Here is an 18,985-nt window from a genome sequence, read left to right on the forward strand (position 1 = left end):
GCAGGCAAAAGCGAGAGGGAAAGTCAGTCAGTCAGTTGAGTCCAACTTTTTGTGACCCCCATGGACTATACAGTCCATGGAATTCCCCAGCCAGAGTATGGGAGTGGGCAGCCTATCCCTTCTCCAGGGGATCTTCCTAACTCAGGAATCGAACCAGGGTCTCCTGCATTGCAGGGGACCAACTGAGCTCTCAAGGAAGCAGGTAAGATGCTTAGCAAATTTAGTACCTTTGTCTCTTTCTGGAAATTCCAGAGGTGAGATTTTTTTCTTTTTCTATTACTAAGGATCATGATTTGACCTGGACTCAGCTCTTAGCTCACTCCCTACTCTCCAGGCATTTTTTTCTTCCTCAGAACCAGCCTATTCAATAACTCAAGTTCTTCTAAGATCCTTTTCCATCACATTAATTATGAATGCATTTCTTAGGACCTCAGAAAGACCCCACTCACCTTTTCTTTTTCCCCCTTCGTTCCCAGCGCACGCTGACAAACTGAATCTGATACTTCAGTTTTCTCTTAATTTTTAAATCTATTTCTATCCTCACCTACTCATCATGAGTTAGTGTTTCTGGGACCCGCTCTAAAAATGTTTTAACTGGAGGATAATTGCTTTACAATATTGTGCTGGTTTCTGCCATAGAACATGCATCAGCCCCAAGGTACACATATGTCCCCTCCCCTCGAAGTCCACTGCCACCCCGCATCCCACCCCTCGAGGCTGTCACAGAGCACTGCGTTGAGCTGCCGTGTTATACAGGAACTTCCCACAAGCTCTCTGTCTCACACGTGGTAGTGTATATGTCAATGCTGCTCCCTCAGTTCATCCCACCCTACCCTGCCCCCCACCACGCCCACAAGTCTCTTCTCTGTCTGCGTCTCTCTTCCTGACTTACAAATAGGCTCATCAGTACCACTTTTCTAGAGTCCATGTACATGTGTTAATACGGTAGCTAGTACCCTTTTTATTATACATAGTAAATGCTTCTAGCTGCAGACTGAATGCTTGTGTTCCCCCTTCCTACCCCAAATTCTTACATTGAAGTTTAACCCCCAAGGTGGTGCATTGGAGGCAGGACCTTTGAGAGGCCTTTGGGGCCATGAATGGGATTAGTGTCCTTATAAATGAGGCCCAAGAAGCTCCTCCACCACCACGTGCGGTGACAGCGACAAAGACAGCCAGCGGCGAGGGAACAGGCCTCTCCCCTCGTCTCTCATCTTCTCCTGCGAGAATACCAAAATCGCAACTAGCTGCTGAACAACCATCGACAGAAGGATGTTGGAACCCACCAAAAAAAGATATCCCCTGTCCAAGGACGAAGGAGAAGCTGCAATTAAACAGTAGGAGGGGGCCCAGCCAGGTTAAAATCAAACTCCATACCTGCTAGAGACTCTTGGAGGACACAAAGAAATCCTTCTGCACACCAGGACCCAGAGGAAAGGAGCCACAACCCCACAGGAGGCTGAGCCGGACCTGCCTGTGCGTGTCCAGGAGCCTCCTGTGGAGGCGTGGGCCAACAGCGGCCTGCTGCGGGGACAGGGCCACGGGCAGCAGCCGTCCCGGGAGGCAGTGTGTTGGCATGAGTGCTCTTAGAGGAGGTTGACAGTAGCCCTACCACAAAAGACAAGTGAAAGTGAAAATGAAAGTCGCTCAACAGAGTCCGACTCTGTGACCCCATGGACTATGGAGTTCATGGAATTCTCCAGGCCAGAATACTGGAGTTGTTAGGGGAAGCACACTGATTGAAACCGCCCACCCTGGCCAGGCACCCTAGTAACCATTTGCATGAGTTGTTTTATGACAGGAGATCCTGATAAGGAATACGGAACTAATAAGCCACCACCAGTCAGAAGAGTTCGGGAAAGGTCGAGGGGAGACACTGCCTGTCCGTCCACCTCCTAGAATCCCTCTCGCTAGCATCCATCTTAGCTGAGCGATGAGTGCGCCACCAGGAAAGACTGAATTAGAATGTTTGGCCAAAGACTACCCGGAAACCAATCCCATCACCATAAAACCCAAGACTACAAGCCACGCACAGAGCAGTTCTCCTGGGTTCCCTTACCTACTGCTCTCCACCCGGGTGCCCCTTCCCAATAAAATCTCTCGCTTTGTCAGCATGTGTCTCCTCGGACAATTCATTTCTGAGTGTTAGACAAGAACCCAGCTTCGGGCCCTGGAAGAGGTCCCCCTTCCTGCAACAGAGTGGTAGCCTTTCCCTTTTCCAGGGGATCTTCCCAACCTGGGGATCGAACACAGGTCTCCCACATTGCTGGTGGATTCTTTACCAGCAGAGTCACAAGGGAAGCCCAGGCTCTACCATAGAGGTATCACATATGGCAGCTCGACCATAGAGACTGCAGACTCCAGGACTGGGCAGCCTCAGGCCCCACCCATCAGCAGAAAACTGGATTAAAGATTTACTGAGCATGGGCCCGCCCACCAGAGCAAGACCCAAGCTCTCCCCAGATGATGAATTCACCAGCACCTTGGTCTTGGACTTCCCAGCCTTCAGAACTGTGAAAAAGAAAGCTGTGCTGTTTCTAAGCTACCTAGTCTCTGTGATTTTGTTATAGCAGCCTAGAGGGACTAAGATACTCTCCAGCTCAATTCTCCACTGGCTAGAAACTGAGCATTCTTCTTTTCATTTCTTTCTGATCTCGTCCCTGGTGCACAACTTTCTCTCATTCCTTCCTGACTTTTCCAGTTGTCCCTCTATCATTAAGCCATCCCCTTTCTTTTGTCTTCTCATAAGCTTTTTCAGAATCTGTATGAAGTTCATCCTTTAATTACCATTTGTGGCTTTACTAACACTTACAAATTACTCCCATTTCTAAGATTTACTTACATTCATCTCCCTTTTACTACTGTTCTATATCTTCATATATCTTGCAAAGACCTTGAAGCTGGGAAAGACTGAAGGCAAGAGGAGAAGGGGACGACAGAGGATGAGATGGTTGGATGGCATCACCGACTCAGTGGACATGAGTTTGAGTGTAGTCCGGGAGACGGTGAAGGATGGGGACGCCTGTGTTACAGTTCAGGAGGTCACAAAGAGTCAGACATGACTGAGCGACTGAACAATAACATCTTCACAGTCCTTAGACTTCTTAATTAGCTACTACAACACAGAAACCATCAACATAAAATCTTTTATGTTCCCTGTCCTCTCCTATTTGCAAGGCTACTTAAATTATTACTCCAGGATTCATTCATTTTTCTTGATTAATTGGGAGAATAGTTGCCTCCTCCAAGCATTATCTTATATACCTCAAACAGAAGATTCTCAAAAATCTAAGAAATCCACTTATATCTTGAATGTTTACTATCCAAATGAAATAGTAACTACTAAGGCTACCCATATATATATATATATATATATACATATAAAACTCAAATAATGGTCAATGATTTTCTACTGGCATCCATTAAAATGCATACACACATAAACACCCATATCACAAACACACACTCAAGATTAAGGCAAAAGCTAAACTAAAATTCTTATTTATCCAATCTCTCTTCAGCTACTTTTTTGCTTATGGCAGTAAGTAAGCTTCCATAAAACTGAGTGAAGAAGAAAATGCTTTTATTAATCACATGAAACTGACATGCCATCCCATTAGGCTGAACCAGGATAAATAATGCTGTTACAAAATTTACATTTCTTGCATCCATTTCATATTAGCTATCAGGGCTCTAGGTCTTTTGAACACATTTCAGTAAACCATTTATTTTTTAATAGTAAATAGGAATTAACATATGTTCTCAAACTGTGCTAAGAAGTAGTTAGCTGGGCAACTCTGAAATCTGTAACAACGGGCAGGATTAGGGCTGTTTGGTTAAACTTTAGGAAGCACATTTCTATTTCAGCTGTTACATTAGTGCATCTTTTCCACTGGTAAGGCAACTGCTTGCTGTGGATACCACAATGATCAGCAAGTTTCTTAAGTAGCAGACACTTGGTTAATCAAGACTCACATGCATTTTCTTTCCCAACTCTGCTCTCTTCTGGAGCAGAAACAAATAGCTTTGTCATTTGTAAGTAGAGATTAATAGTTTCAAATTAGGTTGTTGTACTCTTAAACTCACAATTTAAAAGGGGAAGTAAATTATTATTAGGAATGTCTTTGAAAAACTTCTAGTTTCAAAATAACAAGGCTTCTGAGAAACCACTCAAACCAACCTATTTTGATACTTGACTTGATAAACATTAACACATTTGACCTGTTCAGTCATAATTTCTTCTCTCAACTATACATCGCCCTCCATAAGGGTTAGGGTTGTGGTCCCAAACAATTTCTACATATACAGCATCTTTAAAATAAGTTTCCTTTTCACTGAACAGAGATTCTTTTTCCCATTTATGTGCTTGTGAAAGGAAGTCTGAACATACACACACTTAACAAAACTTCCATGTGTGTTTATCTGTATTTTTTAAGCAAATGCCTTTTACCATTAGAATAAAACTAGACAACAGGGACGAGGCTGTGAAGACAGTCTGGTCTTCCCGGGGCCCTCCCCTAGGCTGAGGAAGGCAGGTACAGTTCACTGAAGGATGTGATGAGGCTGAAGTGGGTCTTCTCATCATCAGTTAACCCTGCGTTGCCCGGTCTTACCACCACGGCCACATGCACGCCCGCCTCCTCAGCAGCGCTGGCCTCTGCGAGAAGCAAAAGACGTATCAGAAACAGCAGAATAGGATGCTTGGGATTTGCTTCAAAGCGATCAGAGGGAGGTGGGACTGCAAGAAACAAGTCTCAGGACTTCACCGATGGTCCAGGGGTTAAGACTTTGCCTTCCAATGCAGAGGGTTTGATCCTTGGTCAGGAAAGTAAGATCCCACATGCCTTGTGGCCAAAAAAACCAACACAATAAAACTGAAGCAATATAGTAAGAAATTCAACAAAGACTTAAAAAAAAAGGTTTGTCTCAAAAAAAAAAAAAAAATCTTAAAAAAAGAAAGAAATGTGGTCCAGGTTCTATAATTGTTGAAGCTTAAAAAACAGGCACATGGGGACTTCCCTGGTGGTCCAGTGGCTAAGCCTCCAAGCTCCCAATGCAGGGGGCCAGGGCTCGATCCCTGGCCAGGGAACTAGATCCCACATGCTGCAACTAAGTCCCAACACAAATAACTAAATAATCTTTAAAAATAAAAAAGGCACATGGGGGTGGAATTATTGTTTTAAATAGTTTTAAATCTTTCCAGAAAACACTTTTTCAAATACGTAACTATACTGACAGACTGGGAGGACGGTGTATCCTAGACTCCTGAGCTCTATTAGCCGCTTATGAACGCACAAAGGCAGAGCCATGTCCTGCCGACAGCTTTCTTCCATTCCTTCCATCAGTCCTCCAGAGACCTGAGCTGTTTCCCAGAGGACAGGCTGTCAGGAATAATTCCAATTAAATAGATATGAGACAAATGGAACCCCAGATCTAATCAAGCTAAATACCTACTTATACCTGGAGCCCAAAGATGTCATAACCCTTGGCTAGACTGCCCACTGTTTTCACCTGGCAGATTCCTACTCTTCAAAATTCAGCTCAAATATTCTATCTTCTAGAGCCACCACCATCTGCCTTAGAGCATCCTAGGTGCTCCGTGTATTTAGTTCCATCAGGACAATATGAGGCACATCCCAAGTGGCGCTGGTGGTAAAGAACCTCCAAGTCTGGAGGGCTACAGTCCATAGGGTCGCAGAAGTCGGACATGACTGACGTGACTAAGCGTGCACAGGACAATATGACCCGACATGTCACTACCTGTTGTCTCTCTTCTCACTGGACCATGAGTGCTTTAACATCAGGGACAGCATGGATGTGTTAGTCACTCAGTCATGTCTGACTCTTTCCAACCCTACGGCCCGCCAGGCACCTCTGCCCATGGGGATTCTCCAGGCAAGAATACTGCACTGGGTTGCCATGCCCTCCTCCAGGGGATCTTCCCAAACCAGGGATTGAACTCAGGTCTCCTACATTGCAAGTGGATTCTTTACCATCTGACCCACCAGGGAAGCCTATTGCATGCATGGGTAGAAATAAAAACAGGACTAGTCAGAACTTCCCTGGTGGTCCACTGATAAAGAATCTGCCTGTCAATGCAGGGGACATGGACTTGATCCCTGATCCAGCAAGATTCCACATGGCACAGGGCAATTAAGCTCTATGCCTCAACTACTGAGTCTGCACATCCTAGAGCCGGTGCTCTGCAAACAAAAGAAAGCCCAAGGAAAGCAACAAAGAACCAGCGCAGCCAAAACAAACAAACAAGAAAAAAAACAGGACTAGTCAAATGAAACTAAGTAAGCCACATATTTTGGGGGATATCTCTAACATGTCTCGGGTTACAATCCCCTCCTCCTCCTGTTTCTATCTGAAAGATAATAGCTAATACCTTGTGTTAAATTAGCAGCTACTATGTGCCAGGTACTATGCTAGGACCAGAAACAGGAACAAAATAAAGGTCTTGTCTTCATGGAGTTTTCATTCCCATCTAAATCTTTCCAACAACCCTTAGGTAATTAGCTTTACATTACCAATCCCATTCTACAGACATGGAAACTGAGAGCTAGCCAGTGACAGAGCTACAGGTTGAAATCATGTGTCAGACTCTATGGTCTGTGCTCTAGAACGAAAGTCAGCAAATGACGGCCTACCTCGTGACTTCGTAAACAGTTTTATTGGAAACAGCCAGGCCCACTCACTTCTGTACTGTCTATGGCTGCTTCTGCATTTCAAAGACCAGAGTTGAATAGCTGCATGGCCTGCAAAGCCTAAAATATTTACTGTCTGGCCCTTTACAGAACACTACTATCAACCCCTGCTCGAGAGCACTACTGCTCTGAGCGGTCCCTGGACCAGCAGTGTGGGAATCACCTGGAAGCTTGTTAAAAATGCAATGACTCAGGTCCTCAATGTGCCACTACTGAATTAGAACCTGCAATTTAACAAATGACTCCTCTGCAGAGAGTGTGAGTTTTGATCAGAAACTTTAAGGAAGGAAAACTGGCAAGAGAGGAGGCACCGCAGGCAGACATAAAATACACGTGCAAACAGTAGAAGGAGGAGACAGGACACAGGTCTGCAGTCAGAGAGATGGGCAAAACAGGGCAAGAATCTGAAACACATGCTCTGGAATTCAGATCCGGCGTAATAAGAATCCCCAGTGGTTTCTCAACCTGAGGAAAACAGAGCAACAGAATGCATTCATTAAAGGGCGACGGGCTTCCCTCATGACTGAGAAGGTGAAAACTGCCTGCAATGCAGGAGATCTGGGTTTGATCCGTGGGTCAGGAAAATCCCCTGGAGAACGGAATGGCAACCCACTCCGATTATTCTTGCCTGGAGAATCCCCATGGACAGAGGAGCCTGGCAGGCTACAGTCCATGGAGTCGCAAAGAGTTGGACACGACCGAGTGACTAACCGACTTTCACTTTAAGTACGAAAAGTAAATGGGGCAGAGCAGTCTCTTCTATGTTCCCCCTTCTGTGAAAGGACTGTCACCTCCCCGAAAACGAGTGCTCCACACTCCCCTCCTCAGATGCATTCACTCCGCAGCAGGGCCACTGCCTTCCATGCACCCCGAGTTCCCAAGCACAGTTCCCAAGCACCCCTGCCTCTAGCACAGTCCTCTCGACCAGCAACCCAGCTTCTCGACCAAGCTGAGTCATCACTGTCCAGGTGGGACCTGACACTGGTTAATGACCGCTTAGCATTAGACCTCTTACCAAGATCACCACCGGGCAAGTTTTGTCTGTAAGCATCTATTTGCAGTTTCCTTTAGAAACCTGTTTCATTTCTCATGGCTCCCCATGGAAACCTTCTTTATGAAGGCGAAGTGTTTCCAGTGCCCGGCTCCACTCCCAACCTGGAGTGTACAATGCAAGAAGTCAGATTACTCACCTCGGGAAACATCCGTCAGAAACAAGATGTTGTTGGTTGAACAGCCGATGCTGCTGGCGATCTTTCGGTAACTCTCACTCTCCACTTTGTGTCCAATCTTGGTATCAAAGTGACCATCCACAAGCTGAACACACAGGAGGGGAAAGAAGGATGCTATGAGCACATGTGCAACCCAGGCCCTCTGGTTCTCATCCCTTTTCTTTGAAATAACCATCACAGTCACTTCATCCACTCAAGAAATATTCCCTGTAGGTCTACTTCATGGAGAACCTTGACGCTATGAAAAATAAAGTAAGATTTTATAGAAATAAACATCTGGAAGAAGGAAACTACTGATCCAATGTACATAAGATCATTCTGTAATCTTTTCAGCTTTCTTTCATTTTCAATTTTATATCCGAAGTCTTTTACATATATATGCCCTATTTTCTACCATTACAATACTATATGCACTCAAACTACTTACGGACCAGGTTTTACCTCTGATGAAAAAGTTCTCCACATTGTCCTTTTGATGACACCATGAACAGATTTCTCTAACCTGCCTCATTACTAAGCTGCTATCTTACTTTCAAGAAACTTTGATTTTCTAAATTAAACATTTTGAAATTCTATCCAACCCAATATTCTATCTAGCATTTTTGAGTAGTAATAGTGGCAGCCTTCCCAGGTAGCTCACCTGCCAATGCAGGAACTGCAGGTTCGATCCCTGGGTCAGAAAGATCCCCTGGAGGAGGAAATGGTAACCTGCTCCAGTATTCTTGCCTGGGAAATCCCATGGACAGAAAAGCCTCGTGGGCTACAGTCCATGGTGTTACAGAAAGTTGGATACGACTGAGCACACATAAACATTATATAATGTGATCTCTTGAATATTTTCAGAACTATTCACAAACTAAAAATAAGCCTCACTAAAAACACTCAAACTAAAAACAATCACTCAAAGAAATTAAGATATATTAATATTATGATTTTTAAAGTTAAGAATGGTTTTGCATATTTTCTTTTCTCAAGTCTGTCTCACAATGAGCAAGTGGAGAATAAAGTACTCATTACTGAACCTAGCAGGTAATTTTTACATCCTGTCTCCTATCACCTGATTATTTTATCAGAGATAGCAGAAAAGAAGCTTAAATCTGTATTCAGAGGAGAATAGTTACCAAACAATGAAAGGGTTTTATCAATGAAAGCATTTTATTTAATATTTGATTTAGAATTAAGATGAAAAGAAGGAAAGTAAAATGAGACTGTGACAATCTCCAACCAAACCTTTCTCTGTATATGCTAAAGGATCAATAAATATTTATTTTTAAAAAATAGTTAGCTCAGTAAACTATTGTGCTACATTGTTTGGCCTGTATTCAGTTACTCAGCATTTTTTTCTCTTTTCCAATGACCATCCTGTCCACCAGAGGGCGCAGGGACAGAGGGACAGAAAAGCTAGCCAGACCCTTCTCAGGTACAAGAAGTGTTCAAAGATGGCCTTAAGTTATTTTGTGCAGTAACGTGGCCAGTTCTCTTCCAGAAGAATGAGGATTCTGCTAAAATAAAATCTGTCTCCAAAGTACCAGAAACAAAGGAAACTGCCGTGACCTCTCAGGCACTCAAGAAGTCTGTGTGTCCTTTTCTGAGACCCAGGTTCCATCCCTGGGTCAGGAAGATCCCCTGGCGAAGGAAATGGCAACCCACTCCAGTATTTCTTTCCTGGAAATCCCATGGACAGAGGAGTCTGGCGGGCTACCCCACATGGGGTCGCCAGAGTTGGGCACGACTTAGCGAGTAAACCACCACCACAAAGTTACGTGCCACTATTGTACATTTTACCTGATACCTTCAACAACCAAAAGAAGCCATCAGCTTTCCTTCCTTTAGGTTGACAATTTTCTAATACTGACAAGATAGCTGGTTTACAAGCTAACTCATGTCTTATTCAGCTGTGATAAATGTGTGTGTGGATGAATATATAGATAGGTCAATCTATATACATATATAAATAAGTATATATAGCTAGTTTCAATACTACTGTCAACGGAATCACTTAGGGTGGATATTTTAAAATGCACATGCGTGACCCTCACCCCAGACCTGCTGATTCAAGATGTGCTACCAAGTGGGGCCCAGGGATCTACATTCTTAACAAACTTCTCAAGTTCCTTATGGGCAGCAAAGTATAACAACTCCTCACAAAGTGGCGCACACTCTGAACTATGGCTGCAGTTCACCCTTCCATAATGCAACCCCCGTTTTGTCCACTTTTTTCAACTCACACATATGTAAAGGCAATTACCTGAATGCTGACTCAGTTTATAACTGTAGCACTCACAGCCACTATTTTATGCTTTGAGGGTGTCCAAAAAACAAAGTAATCGGGCAACCTACCTCAAGAATATCTCCCTCTGTAGAATGCCCAAATAATAGTTTCTGTGCTTCCACGCTCCCTGAAGAATAGACATACACCTTCATTCCAGCCTCTCGCCACTTCCTGACAGCCGGAACCACGTCTTCAAAGAACCTAGAGGGAAGAGCACGGAGGTAAAATGCAGGAAAAGGTTATTGCAGCCGATGAAAACCAGTCACACAGCTGCCACAAGTTTCTCTACTTGTGGACAAATGCACACCAGGAAAGCACCTCCATGAGGCTGAGAGCTCCTGCAAAGGTCATGAGCGCGTCCCCAGCGTGCCACCGTCACAGCAGGTTAGAAGCAGTTTCAGGGGAGAGGGGTAGGGTTTTTGACACACAGCCACCCTAATGACAGTAAAAAGTGATTATGGACAAAGAGATAAAATAAGAAAGCAGTTTTTTGATGTCCTAAGGAATTCCAAAAAGCAAACAATAGTAATACTGCACTGCTGTGTAATCTTTAATTAGTTCATGACTAGAAAAGGTTATGTCCAGAGTGCCTTAATAAGAAAGCACGGAAATGCTTTTAGAAAGATCTGTACTCAAACAAGTAAAAAAAAAAATTGGGGGACTCAAAGCTATTCGTCTTCGATTAGCTAGAAAACAGAATTACATTTCTTGAGAACTAAGAAAATCTCAAATTTTACCCTACAGAAAAAAACTATGGAACGAATCAGTTAAGAGACATGTACCATCTCACATTTGCTAATCAGCAAAGTGTCATGTCTGGTTTTCTGGGTCCTGACACTAACTTGTTCACCAATTCTGCGATGTATTCTGTTCAGGAAGGGAACATCACAGGAAATGGGTGAAAAGAGAAGCATAAGAAACTTGGGAGGTGGAGTCAGTCTGTTATAGAGGATTATCTGGAAAATGTTGGAGAAGTCTTCTGCTGGATGAAACACAACTCAATATATTACACAAATTGAAGGAAAGGAATAGACGATTTAGTTAAAAACCAGTTCACATAACTGTGAGTTACTTCCTATGTTACTTTTCACTCAGAGGCAGGATTATTCTATGTTGAATCTACAGATTGATATTGCTCCAAAGCAGGGATTAGAAGTCTAAGGTGATTTACTTCAAGCCCTTGGTTTTATAATTAAGGAACGAAGACTACGAGAAGGCAGAGCTGACTCCTGTGACATGGTCTCCTGGCTCCACTCCTCTGGGTGTTTTACAGTGTGAACTAACTGATATTGATTTCCACATCACTGGCCTAGCCTGAAATTCTCAAGCATCCTTAAAAGGTAGAAGCCCCCTTGTAAAGCACCTAAAAGGAACAGCATCTCAATTGACAGAAGAAAGAAAGAAAAGCAGCTAGTAACAGTCTTGGGTCTCAGGCTTTACATCAGGCAATGTCCTAAAATCCTAATAGATGTGACTTACTAAGACTCTCTTAGCAATACAGGACTCACGAGTCTCCTTTGGCAGGCGTGCTCAGACCCCAAGGTCTGTGGAAAAGTGCGGACACTGAGTAAGCCCGCAGTGGCGGGTGCATCATTTCACAGACTCCTTCCTTCTCCAACAGAGCGGAAGCAGGTGATCTAACAGTTCTGGGAAGCGCCCAACGGTGCTGTCACTTACACGCTAAGCATCAGGTATGACTGAGCTCAAGGAAGCCGCCGTTTTCTATCGCTGAGGTTAAAAGTTTCCAACCATCACACCAAGCCAGATATAGGCCTGGGCAATTTAGCTGGGTGAATTAAATTTATCCCAGCTTTGAAAAAAAAAAATAACACACTCACTTGTTGGAGTAAATAGAAGGTTGATTTTAGCTACTTTGCAAATCGTGCAACTAGCATCGGAGAGAGAAAAGCAGTGGAAAATGCATGTGCTTCAGGGGGCGGGTGAAGTGTTGAGTCACTTGAGGGGCTACATACTCCGCTTTCATGTGCCCAGCCTTGAACGCCGCCCTCCACATGTGGCCCTGCAGCTGCTTCAGCGCCGTGGTCTTCCGGTCCAGCGACATCTGCCAGCACACGTTGTCCACCACGGCCTGGATCATCCACTGCAGGTCGTCCGCCCCATTACCAGAGGCTGCCGGGATCGGAACAGCCCCATCCAGGTGGGAGTCCTCTTCAGCCTTCAAGTCAACAACAACACGAAATCTGTGAAGAGATCCCTTAAACGATACCTGAAAACTAGCAGACCCAACTTTCTCCAGCTACCGTGAGCTCGAGCACATCACAAATTAAAGTATCCTATGCTTTGGGACTGAAATGAATGATTCCTAAAAAATAGTGGATTTTAATTCGTAAGTTTACAACAGCTTTCCTATATCACTAAAGCTGAAACTTAAACCAAGAGGCATGTTGTAAGAAAGAGCACAAAATGATAAAATGTTATAATAAGACCAGGTTTGTCAATTCATTTACTAGGATCAAACCAGGGCTTCAGTTAAATCTGATCATTTTCTCTGCACTATAACTAACTGAGGAAGAAATCAAGAAAATCTTAGTTTATGCCTGGAATTCAATGAAAAGAAACTAATGAAGCAATGCCTGGGGTTGGTTCACATACAGTCTCCTGCAATCAGCCCACATCTTGCAAAACCCTAATAGCTATTGAGCCTGTGACAATGTGTATGCCCAACCCTTAAAGATGCAATGATTCATATACTACAATGGGGGAATACATATGTATGTTTCCACAACAAGAGTTGACATCAAAAAAGGTGAAGAGGGGAATGTATCAGACTAACCCTGAGTTATCTGGAAAATTTAACAAACCCAAATGCCCCATGCCCCAAAGGCTGTGACTCTCTTCAATCCGGTCCTGAAAGAACTTACAGAGCCTCCCACATTGTCTGATGTAGAAAATTAACTCGAAAAGGACTGCCAGAGAGCTTGCTCGGCACATCATGTAAGACCTTTGCCAGTGAAGCAATTTTAATAAGAAAAACAACAGAACAAGAGCTCCACAGAGCACAGTCGTAGGGGTCAGAGCAGAGCAGAGCATGTGCAACTAAAGGCAGGTATAAAGACTGGGCGGAGGGGCATTCCTGGTGGCTCAGTGGCAAAGAATCCGCCTGCCAATGCAGGAGGCACGGGTTCGATCCCTGGCCCGGGAGGATCCCACATGCCGCGGAGTAACTAAGCCTGTGAGCCACAACTCCTGAGCCTGCGCTCTGGAGTCTGGGAGGCACGAGGACTGAAGCCCACACACCCTAAAACCCAAGCTCTGCAACGAGAAGCCACTGCGGTGAGAAGCTCTTGCACCACAAGAGAGTAGCCCCTGCTCCCCGCAACTAGAGAAAAGCCCGCGCAGCAATGAAGACCCAGTGCGGCCAAAAGACAAAATAAACAATAAATAAAATGTTTTTTAATTAAAAAAAAAAAAAAGAAGACTGGGCCGAGAGTGAGCTGGCGCGAGAGGTGCGGGCCCAGGAGCTCTTTGGCCGGGCAGCAGGGCCTTATGCCGTGGGGAAGAGACAGTGGAGAACGAGGTTAACAAGTGTAGTCACAAAGAGGCGTTCATGAAAAATGTGACGAAATGGCCCAAGACCTTTCTGCATTCCACCCAGAAATGACTTAGTTTTATAAATCATGATATCTGCATGCAACTGAAACAGCTTCAGAAAGAGGCAACCATAGAGACAATAAACTGCCACAATCTGGCCATTTAATTATATGGATTCCTAAGCAGGCAAGTCACGGCAACTTCCACGCCCTGTGAATCTAGAGCGCTTATTTTAAAATGAGCCCCCCCCCCACAAAAATATAATAAGCCCAGAGCATATTCTAAGCCTTCAGGCATCCGCAGCTCTAACACCCTTGGGAATGTAGAAGCAAGGGAACAGAAACATCCCAACCTGTTTCCTCAAAAGACTGACATCCTCTTGGCACTCCTCTTCTCCCCAATGTGTCTGCAGATACTCTTTAACATTTTCTTTGACGTAAGGAAATAAAATGTCCTAGATAGAAGTACAAAAGAAAAAAACAAGCATTAGCTTTTAGTTGTTTGCATGAGATCAAGTTCTTTAAAAATCACACCTCAGCTAATTCAAGCAAACAAGACACTGAAAGTTTCATTGAAAATATGAAAACTGTTGCTCCGGATACAAGTTAAAGACAGAGAAACAAACTAGATCAAGAGTCAGCACCTACAGCCCATGTGCCAAATTCAATCTCCTCTCGTTTTTGTAAACGAAGTTGTATTGGAATATGGTCACACTCACTAGTTCACAGGGTGTCTGTGGCCACTTTGGGGTCACAATGCAAAGGTGAATACTTGTAACTAAGACCATATGGCTCTCAAATCTCAACATTTAGTATTCAGTCCTTTACAGAAAACGTCAGCTGACTCCTAAACCGGATGGCTAGACCACGTGTCCTTGAGGGTAGGGATCAAGACTATCCAGTTTACACTAAGCGCCTGGGACCTCGACATAACAAATATCTGCTGACAGAATGATGTCCACGTATAACAAACATTTTAAAAATACCTGATCATCATGATTCCTGTTTGGAAATCAGAATACCTACAGAATATCCTATGTATTATTTTTTTAATTTTAATTGGGGTATACTTGCTTTACAATGTTGTTAGTTTCTTCTGTACAACAACAAAGTGAATCAGTCATATGCATACATATATCCCCTCCCCAAGAACGTCTTGGACGTTCTTTTTACTCCTCCATCCCATCCATCCTATACATTCTGACACACCAAACAATTCAGAAATAACCTGTCAGTAACCCATGCACTGGGAACATGATTTCTCTTAGGTCAAAATTTTTATATTTACTTGCAATTGTAGCATATGTCTTTTCAAATCCAATGTGACACATTCAATAAAAACTGAGTGTCAACTATATGCCAAGTGGGGCTTCCCAAATGGCGCTAGTGGTAAAGAACCTACGTGTCAATGCAGGAGACATGAGACATGAGTTCAATCCCTGGGTAGGGAAGATCCTCCAGAGGAAGGCATGGCAACCCACTCCAGTACTATTGCCTAGAGAATCCCACGGACAGAGGAGCCTGGCAGGCTACAATCCATAGGGTCACACGGAGTCGGACACAACTGAAGTGACTTAGCATGCACGCATATGCTAAGATAGGCTAGTGGGCCTTGGAGACAGGGACTGAAAAGATAAACAAGTCACAATTCCTTTTCTCAATAAGTTTCTCAAGAATCTAGTTGGGTGGGGGGGTGGCGATAAAATGGTGCAGTCACTTTATAAAGGAGTCTGGCAGTTTCTTTAAAAGTTCAGCAGCTTATGATATGACTCAATGATTCCATGCAATGTTCCATCCTAAGAGAAATGACTGTTCACAAAGACTTGGATGTGAATGTGTCATGAAAAAGTGAAAGTGTTAGTCACTCAGGCGTGTCTGACTCTTTGTGATTCCATGGACTATAGCCACCCGGCTCCTCTGTCCATGGCATCCTCCAGGCAAGAATATTGGAGTGGGTAGCCATTCCCTTCTGCAGGGAATCTTCCCGACCCAGGGATGAAACCTGGGTCTCCTGCATTGCAGGAAGATTCTTTACCATTCAAGCCATCAGGAAATGAGTCATACTAGTGAAAAAGTGGAAACAATCCAAATGGCCATCAACTAGCAAATGGGTGAACAGAAAATTCATACAACAGAATACTGATACATGCTACTGCATGGATGAACCTCAGAAACATCATGCTAAGTAAGAGAAATCTGACACATAACCATATAAGATATGATCCCATTTATAAAGAAATGACAAAAAAGGAAAATATCTAAAACAGATACTAAATTGGCAGTTACACTGGAGTGAGGAGCATGCAAATGGCCACAGATGGGGTCGTGAAACTTCAACTACACTGTGATACATTACCTCCAGGTGTAATAACTCTCTTTTCTCATCTGAAAGTTAACACAGGTTTGTTCACAGAAATTTTGGAAAATACGGAAAAGTACAAAATACAAATCATGATAATCTCATGATCATCTTTCTTTAGAGAATTTTTTAAATAAATAAATAAGAGACTTCTCTGGTTGTCTAGTGGCTAAAACGCAATGCTCTTGATGCAGGGGACCCGGATGAGATTCCAGGTCAGGGAATTAGATTCCACATGCCGCAACTAAGACACAATGCAGCCAAGTAAATAAATAGATATTAAAAAAAAAATACTACTTTAAAAAAATTAGTGAGGGGGGTGGGAGAACTATAATGCAGCGCAATGGGTGAGACAAGAGTATGATCAGAATGCTTGGCAGACCCAGGGCATAATGGGCCTGCAACAGTTTTAGCAAGGATCAGTCTGAAAAAAAAGGAAAGGAACAGATGCCGTGAATGTAGACACCAGATAGACAATTCAGACAAGGGCTTACATTTCAAAGCAAAGTCTATAATCAAGTTGAATCCAAGAAGTCTGCTTATTTAAACTGACTTACTCATTTATTTATTCAACATGTCCTGAATGCCCAGCCCAGGGGCAGGCCCTTGCATAAAGGCTGAGGATATAATTGTGAGCAAAACCCACACAAGATCCCAAATCTCAAGGAGCCAAGTAGCAGAAATAGAACATTATAAAGATGGTATTTTAATAAATTGTACAAACGAGAGGTATAATATTAAGGCATAAAATAGGAAAGTCTGACCTGGGAGGGAGGTCAGAGAAGGCATCACTGGAGAAGTGACCACAGAACTGAGATCTAAAGCAATGATTCTCAAAGTGAAATTCAGGAGTCCTGGGGGTCTTGAGAACCCTTTTAGGGGGCTCCACGAGGTCAAACTATTTTCATAAAAATACTAAGATCATTTGCCTTTTCCACTTTACTCTTTCCCGAGTGTACAATAGAGTCTTCCAGAGTCAACACAACAAGTAATGCTACGAGAGACCCAATGTAGATGAGAATCCAGCCATCTTCCAGCCAGTTCATAAAATGCAAAACACTTCCTAAAATAGTCTTCCAGCCACATTTTCCAAAACAAACAGAAGAAACATTTTTCATAAAATTATATTATTGGGGCTTCCCAGTTGGCACTAGTGGTAAAGAACCCACCTGACAATGTAGGAGATGTAAGAGATGCGGGTTTGATCCCTGGGTTGGGAAGATCCCCTGGAGGAGAGCATGGCAACCCACTCTGGTACCCTTGCCTGGACAAGCCCATGGACAGAGGAGCCTGGCAGGTCCATAGGGTCGCACAGAGTCAGACACAACTTAGCACACACGTGCATATTATTGTTTAAAATGAATAAATATTTTAAAATTTGTTTCAATTGCTAATATGGTAAATGTTGATCAGTATAGCCCACATAAAAGTTCTTTAGGGCCTCAGTAATTTTTAAAAAGTATTTATTATTTTTATTTGGCTGCGCTGGGTCTCAGTTGTGGGTCTCGGGCTTTCCCTGAAGCATATGAGATTGTAGTTCCCCGATCAGGGCTTGAACTCACGTCCCCTGCATTGGAAGGTGGACTCTTAACCACTGGACCACCAGGGAAGTTGGGTCCTCAGTAAATTTTAAGTGTACAAAGAAATCTTGAGAATAAGAGGTCTGAGAACCACCGAAAGGAAACAGACCTAACCTGGAGAAGACAAGAGGAGAGAATTCCACACAGAGAGAACAGTGTGGGTAGGAAAAGGCTCCAGCAGGGTCGTCACCTGATTGAAGCCAGGTGTTCTCAAATGTTTCTGGGGATGTGTAGAGGCCCTGAAGAAAAGCAATCCTCGTCCCTGCAAAGCGGGCTCACTTACTGTAAAATAAGAACGGGCTCCAATTCATGAAGCACCAGCACGTGCCATCACAGGGTCACTGTGCCCGACAGAACGGCTGGCTTCTGCGGATTAGTGCTAGCTAGTACCAGCCCACGCCCCAGCTCGGTGCTGAAAACCACTGATCTGTGTTCCTCTCCCTTCCTTCCCTTCCCACTTCCTCCTTATTACTTCTGGATCATGAGATTTCTAACTACTAACACTATTACAAGAGAGTAAACACGGACAAAAAGAGAAGAAAGAGGCTGGTTGTGGGGCGGGGGTGGGGGGGAGGTGGAGGATGGGCAAATAGATGGAGAGAATTAACAGGTACAAACTTCCAGTTATAAAATAAATAAGAATGGGAATGTACTGAATAGCATAGGAAATACAGTCAATATTAATGTAATAATTTTGTATGGTGACAGATGGAAACTAATCATGGTGATCATTTTGTAATGTACAGAAATAGTAAATCACTACACTGTACACCTGAAACTGATTTAATATTGTAAGTTTGTGATTCTTCAATTGAAAAACAAAAAAAGGAAGCTGCCAGACAACTTTTTATTTCATTTCCTGCTAACAGGCCCAAGGGATGACATGATTAGGACAAAGCTAACAGATTGTTATGAACAAAATCATGGGTTTTTTTTTTTGGCGTGCATAGAATTTTTCTGACTCAAACAAGGCTTGGCTCCATAATCAGAACTTTTTGTTAACATTTCAGAAGATTCAACTCTAAGTTCAACTTAAATTGCACTCCCAAAAGAAAATAAACAACACAAGAAAATTATTACGGATTTTTTTTTTTTTTTAATGGTAGGACTCTTCATACTATGTTATTCAAATTTCACCTGCCCCAGTAAAAACAAATAAGTCATTCAGTTTGCTTGTTCTCATGTGGCATTCCAGTAGCACTCAGCAGATTCTGAAGCATACAAACTGTGTGATCAGGCAAAATTTTCAGCATATTTGACATAAAAGTTTTGTTTAAGGCTCAA

The 18,985-nt window shown here is 43.3% G+C and overlaps 1 protein-coding gene across 1 annotated transcript in view; it reads right to left on the reverse strand.

Annotated features, from left to right (window-relative positions):
- Positions 1-3,566: 3,566 nt before the first annotated feature.
- ENOPH1 (enolase-phosphatase 1) overlaps positions 3,567-18,985 on the reverse strand; it is a 35,759-nt gene continuing 20,340 nt past the window's right edge. Inside the window, exons 2-6 of the mRNA XM_020892826.2 lie at positions 14,116-14,217; positions 12,185-12,387; positions 10,280-10,412; positions 7,901-8,024; positions 3,567-4,657 (exon numbers count right to left, since the gene is read on the reverse strand). Coding sequence (XP_020748485.2) covers positions 4,518-4,657; positions 7,901-8,024; positions 10,280-10,412; positions 12,185-12,387; positions 14,116-14,217 — 702 coding nt within the window. The 3' untranslated portion in view covers positions 3,567-4,517. The remainder of the gene's footprint in view (positions 4,658-7,900; positions 8,025-10,279; positions 10,413-12,184; positions 12,388-14,115; positions 14,218-18,985) is intronic.

Source organism: Odocoileus virginianus, chromosome 29, assembly GCF_023699985.2.
Source record: "Odocoileus virginianus isolate 20LAN1187 ecotype Illinois chromosome 29, Ovbor_1.2, whole genome shotgun sequence".
NCBI lineage: Eukaryota > Metazoa > Chordata > Mammalia > Artiodactyla > Cervidae > Odocoileus > Odocoileus virginianus.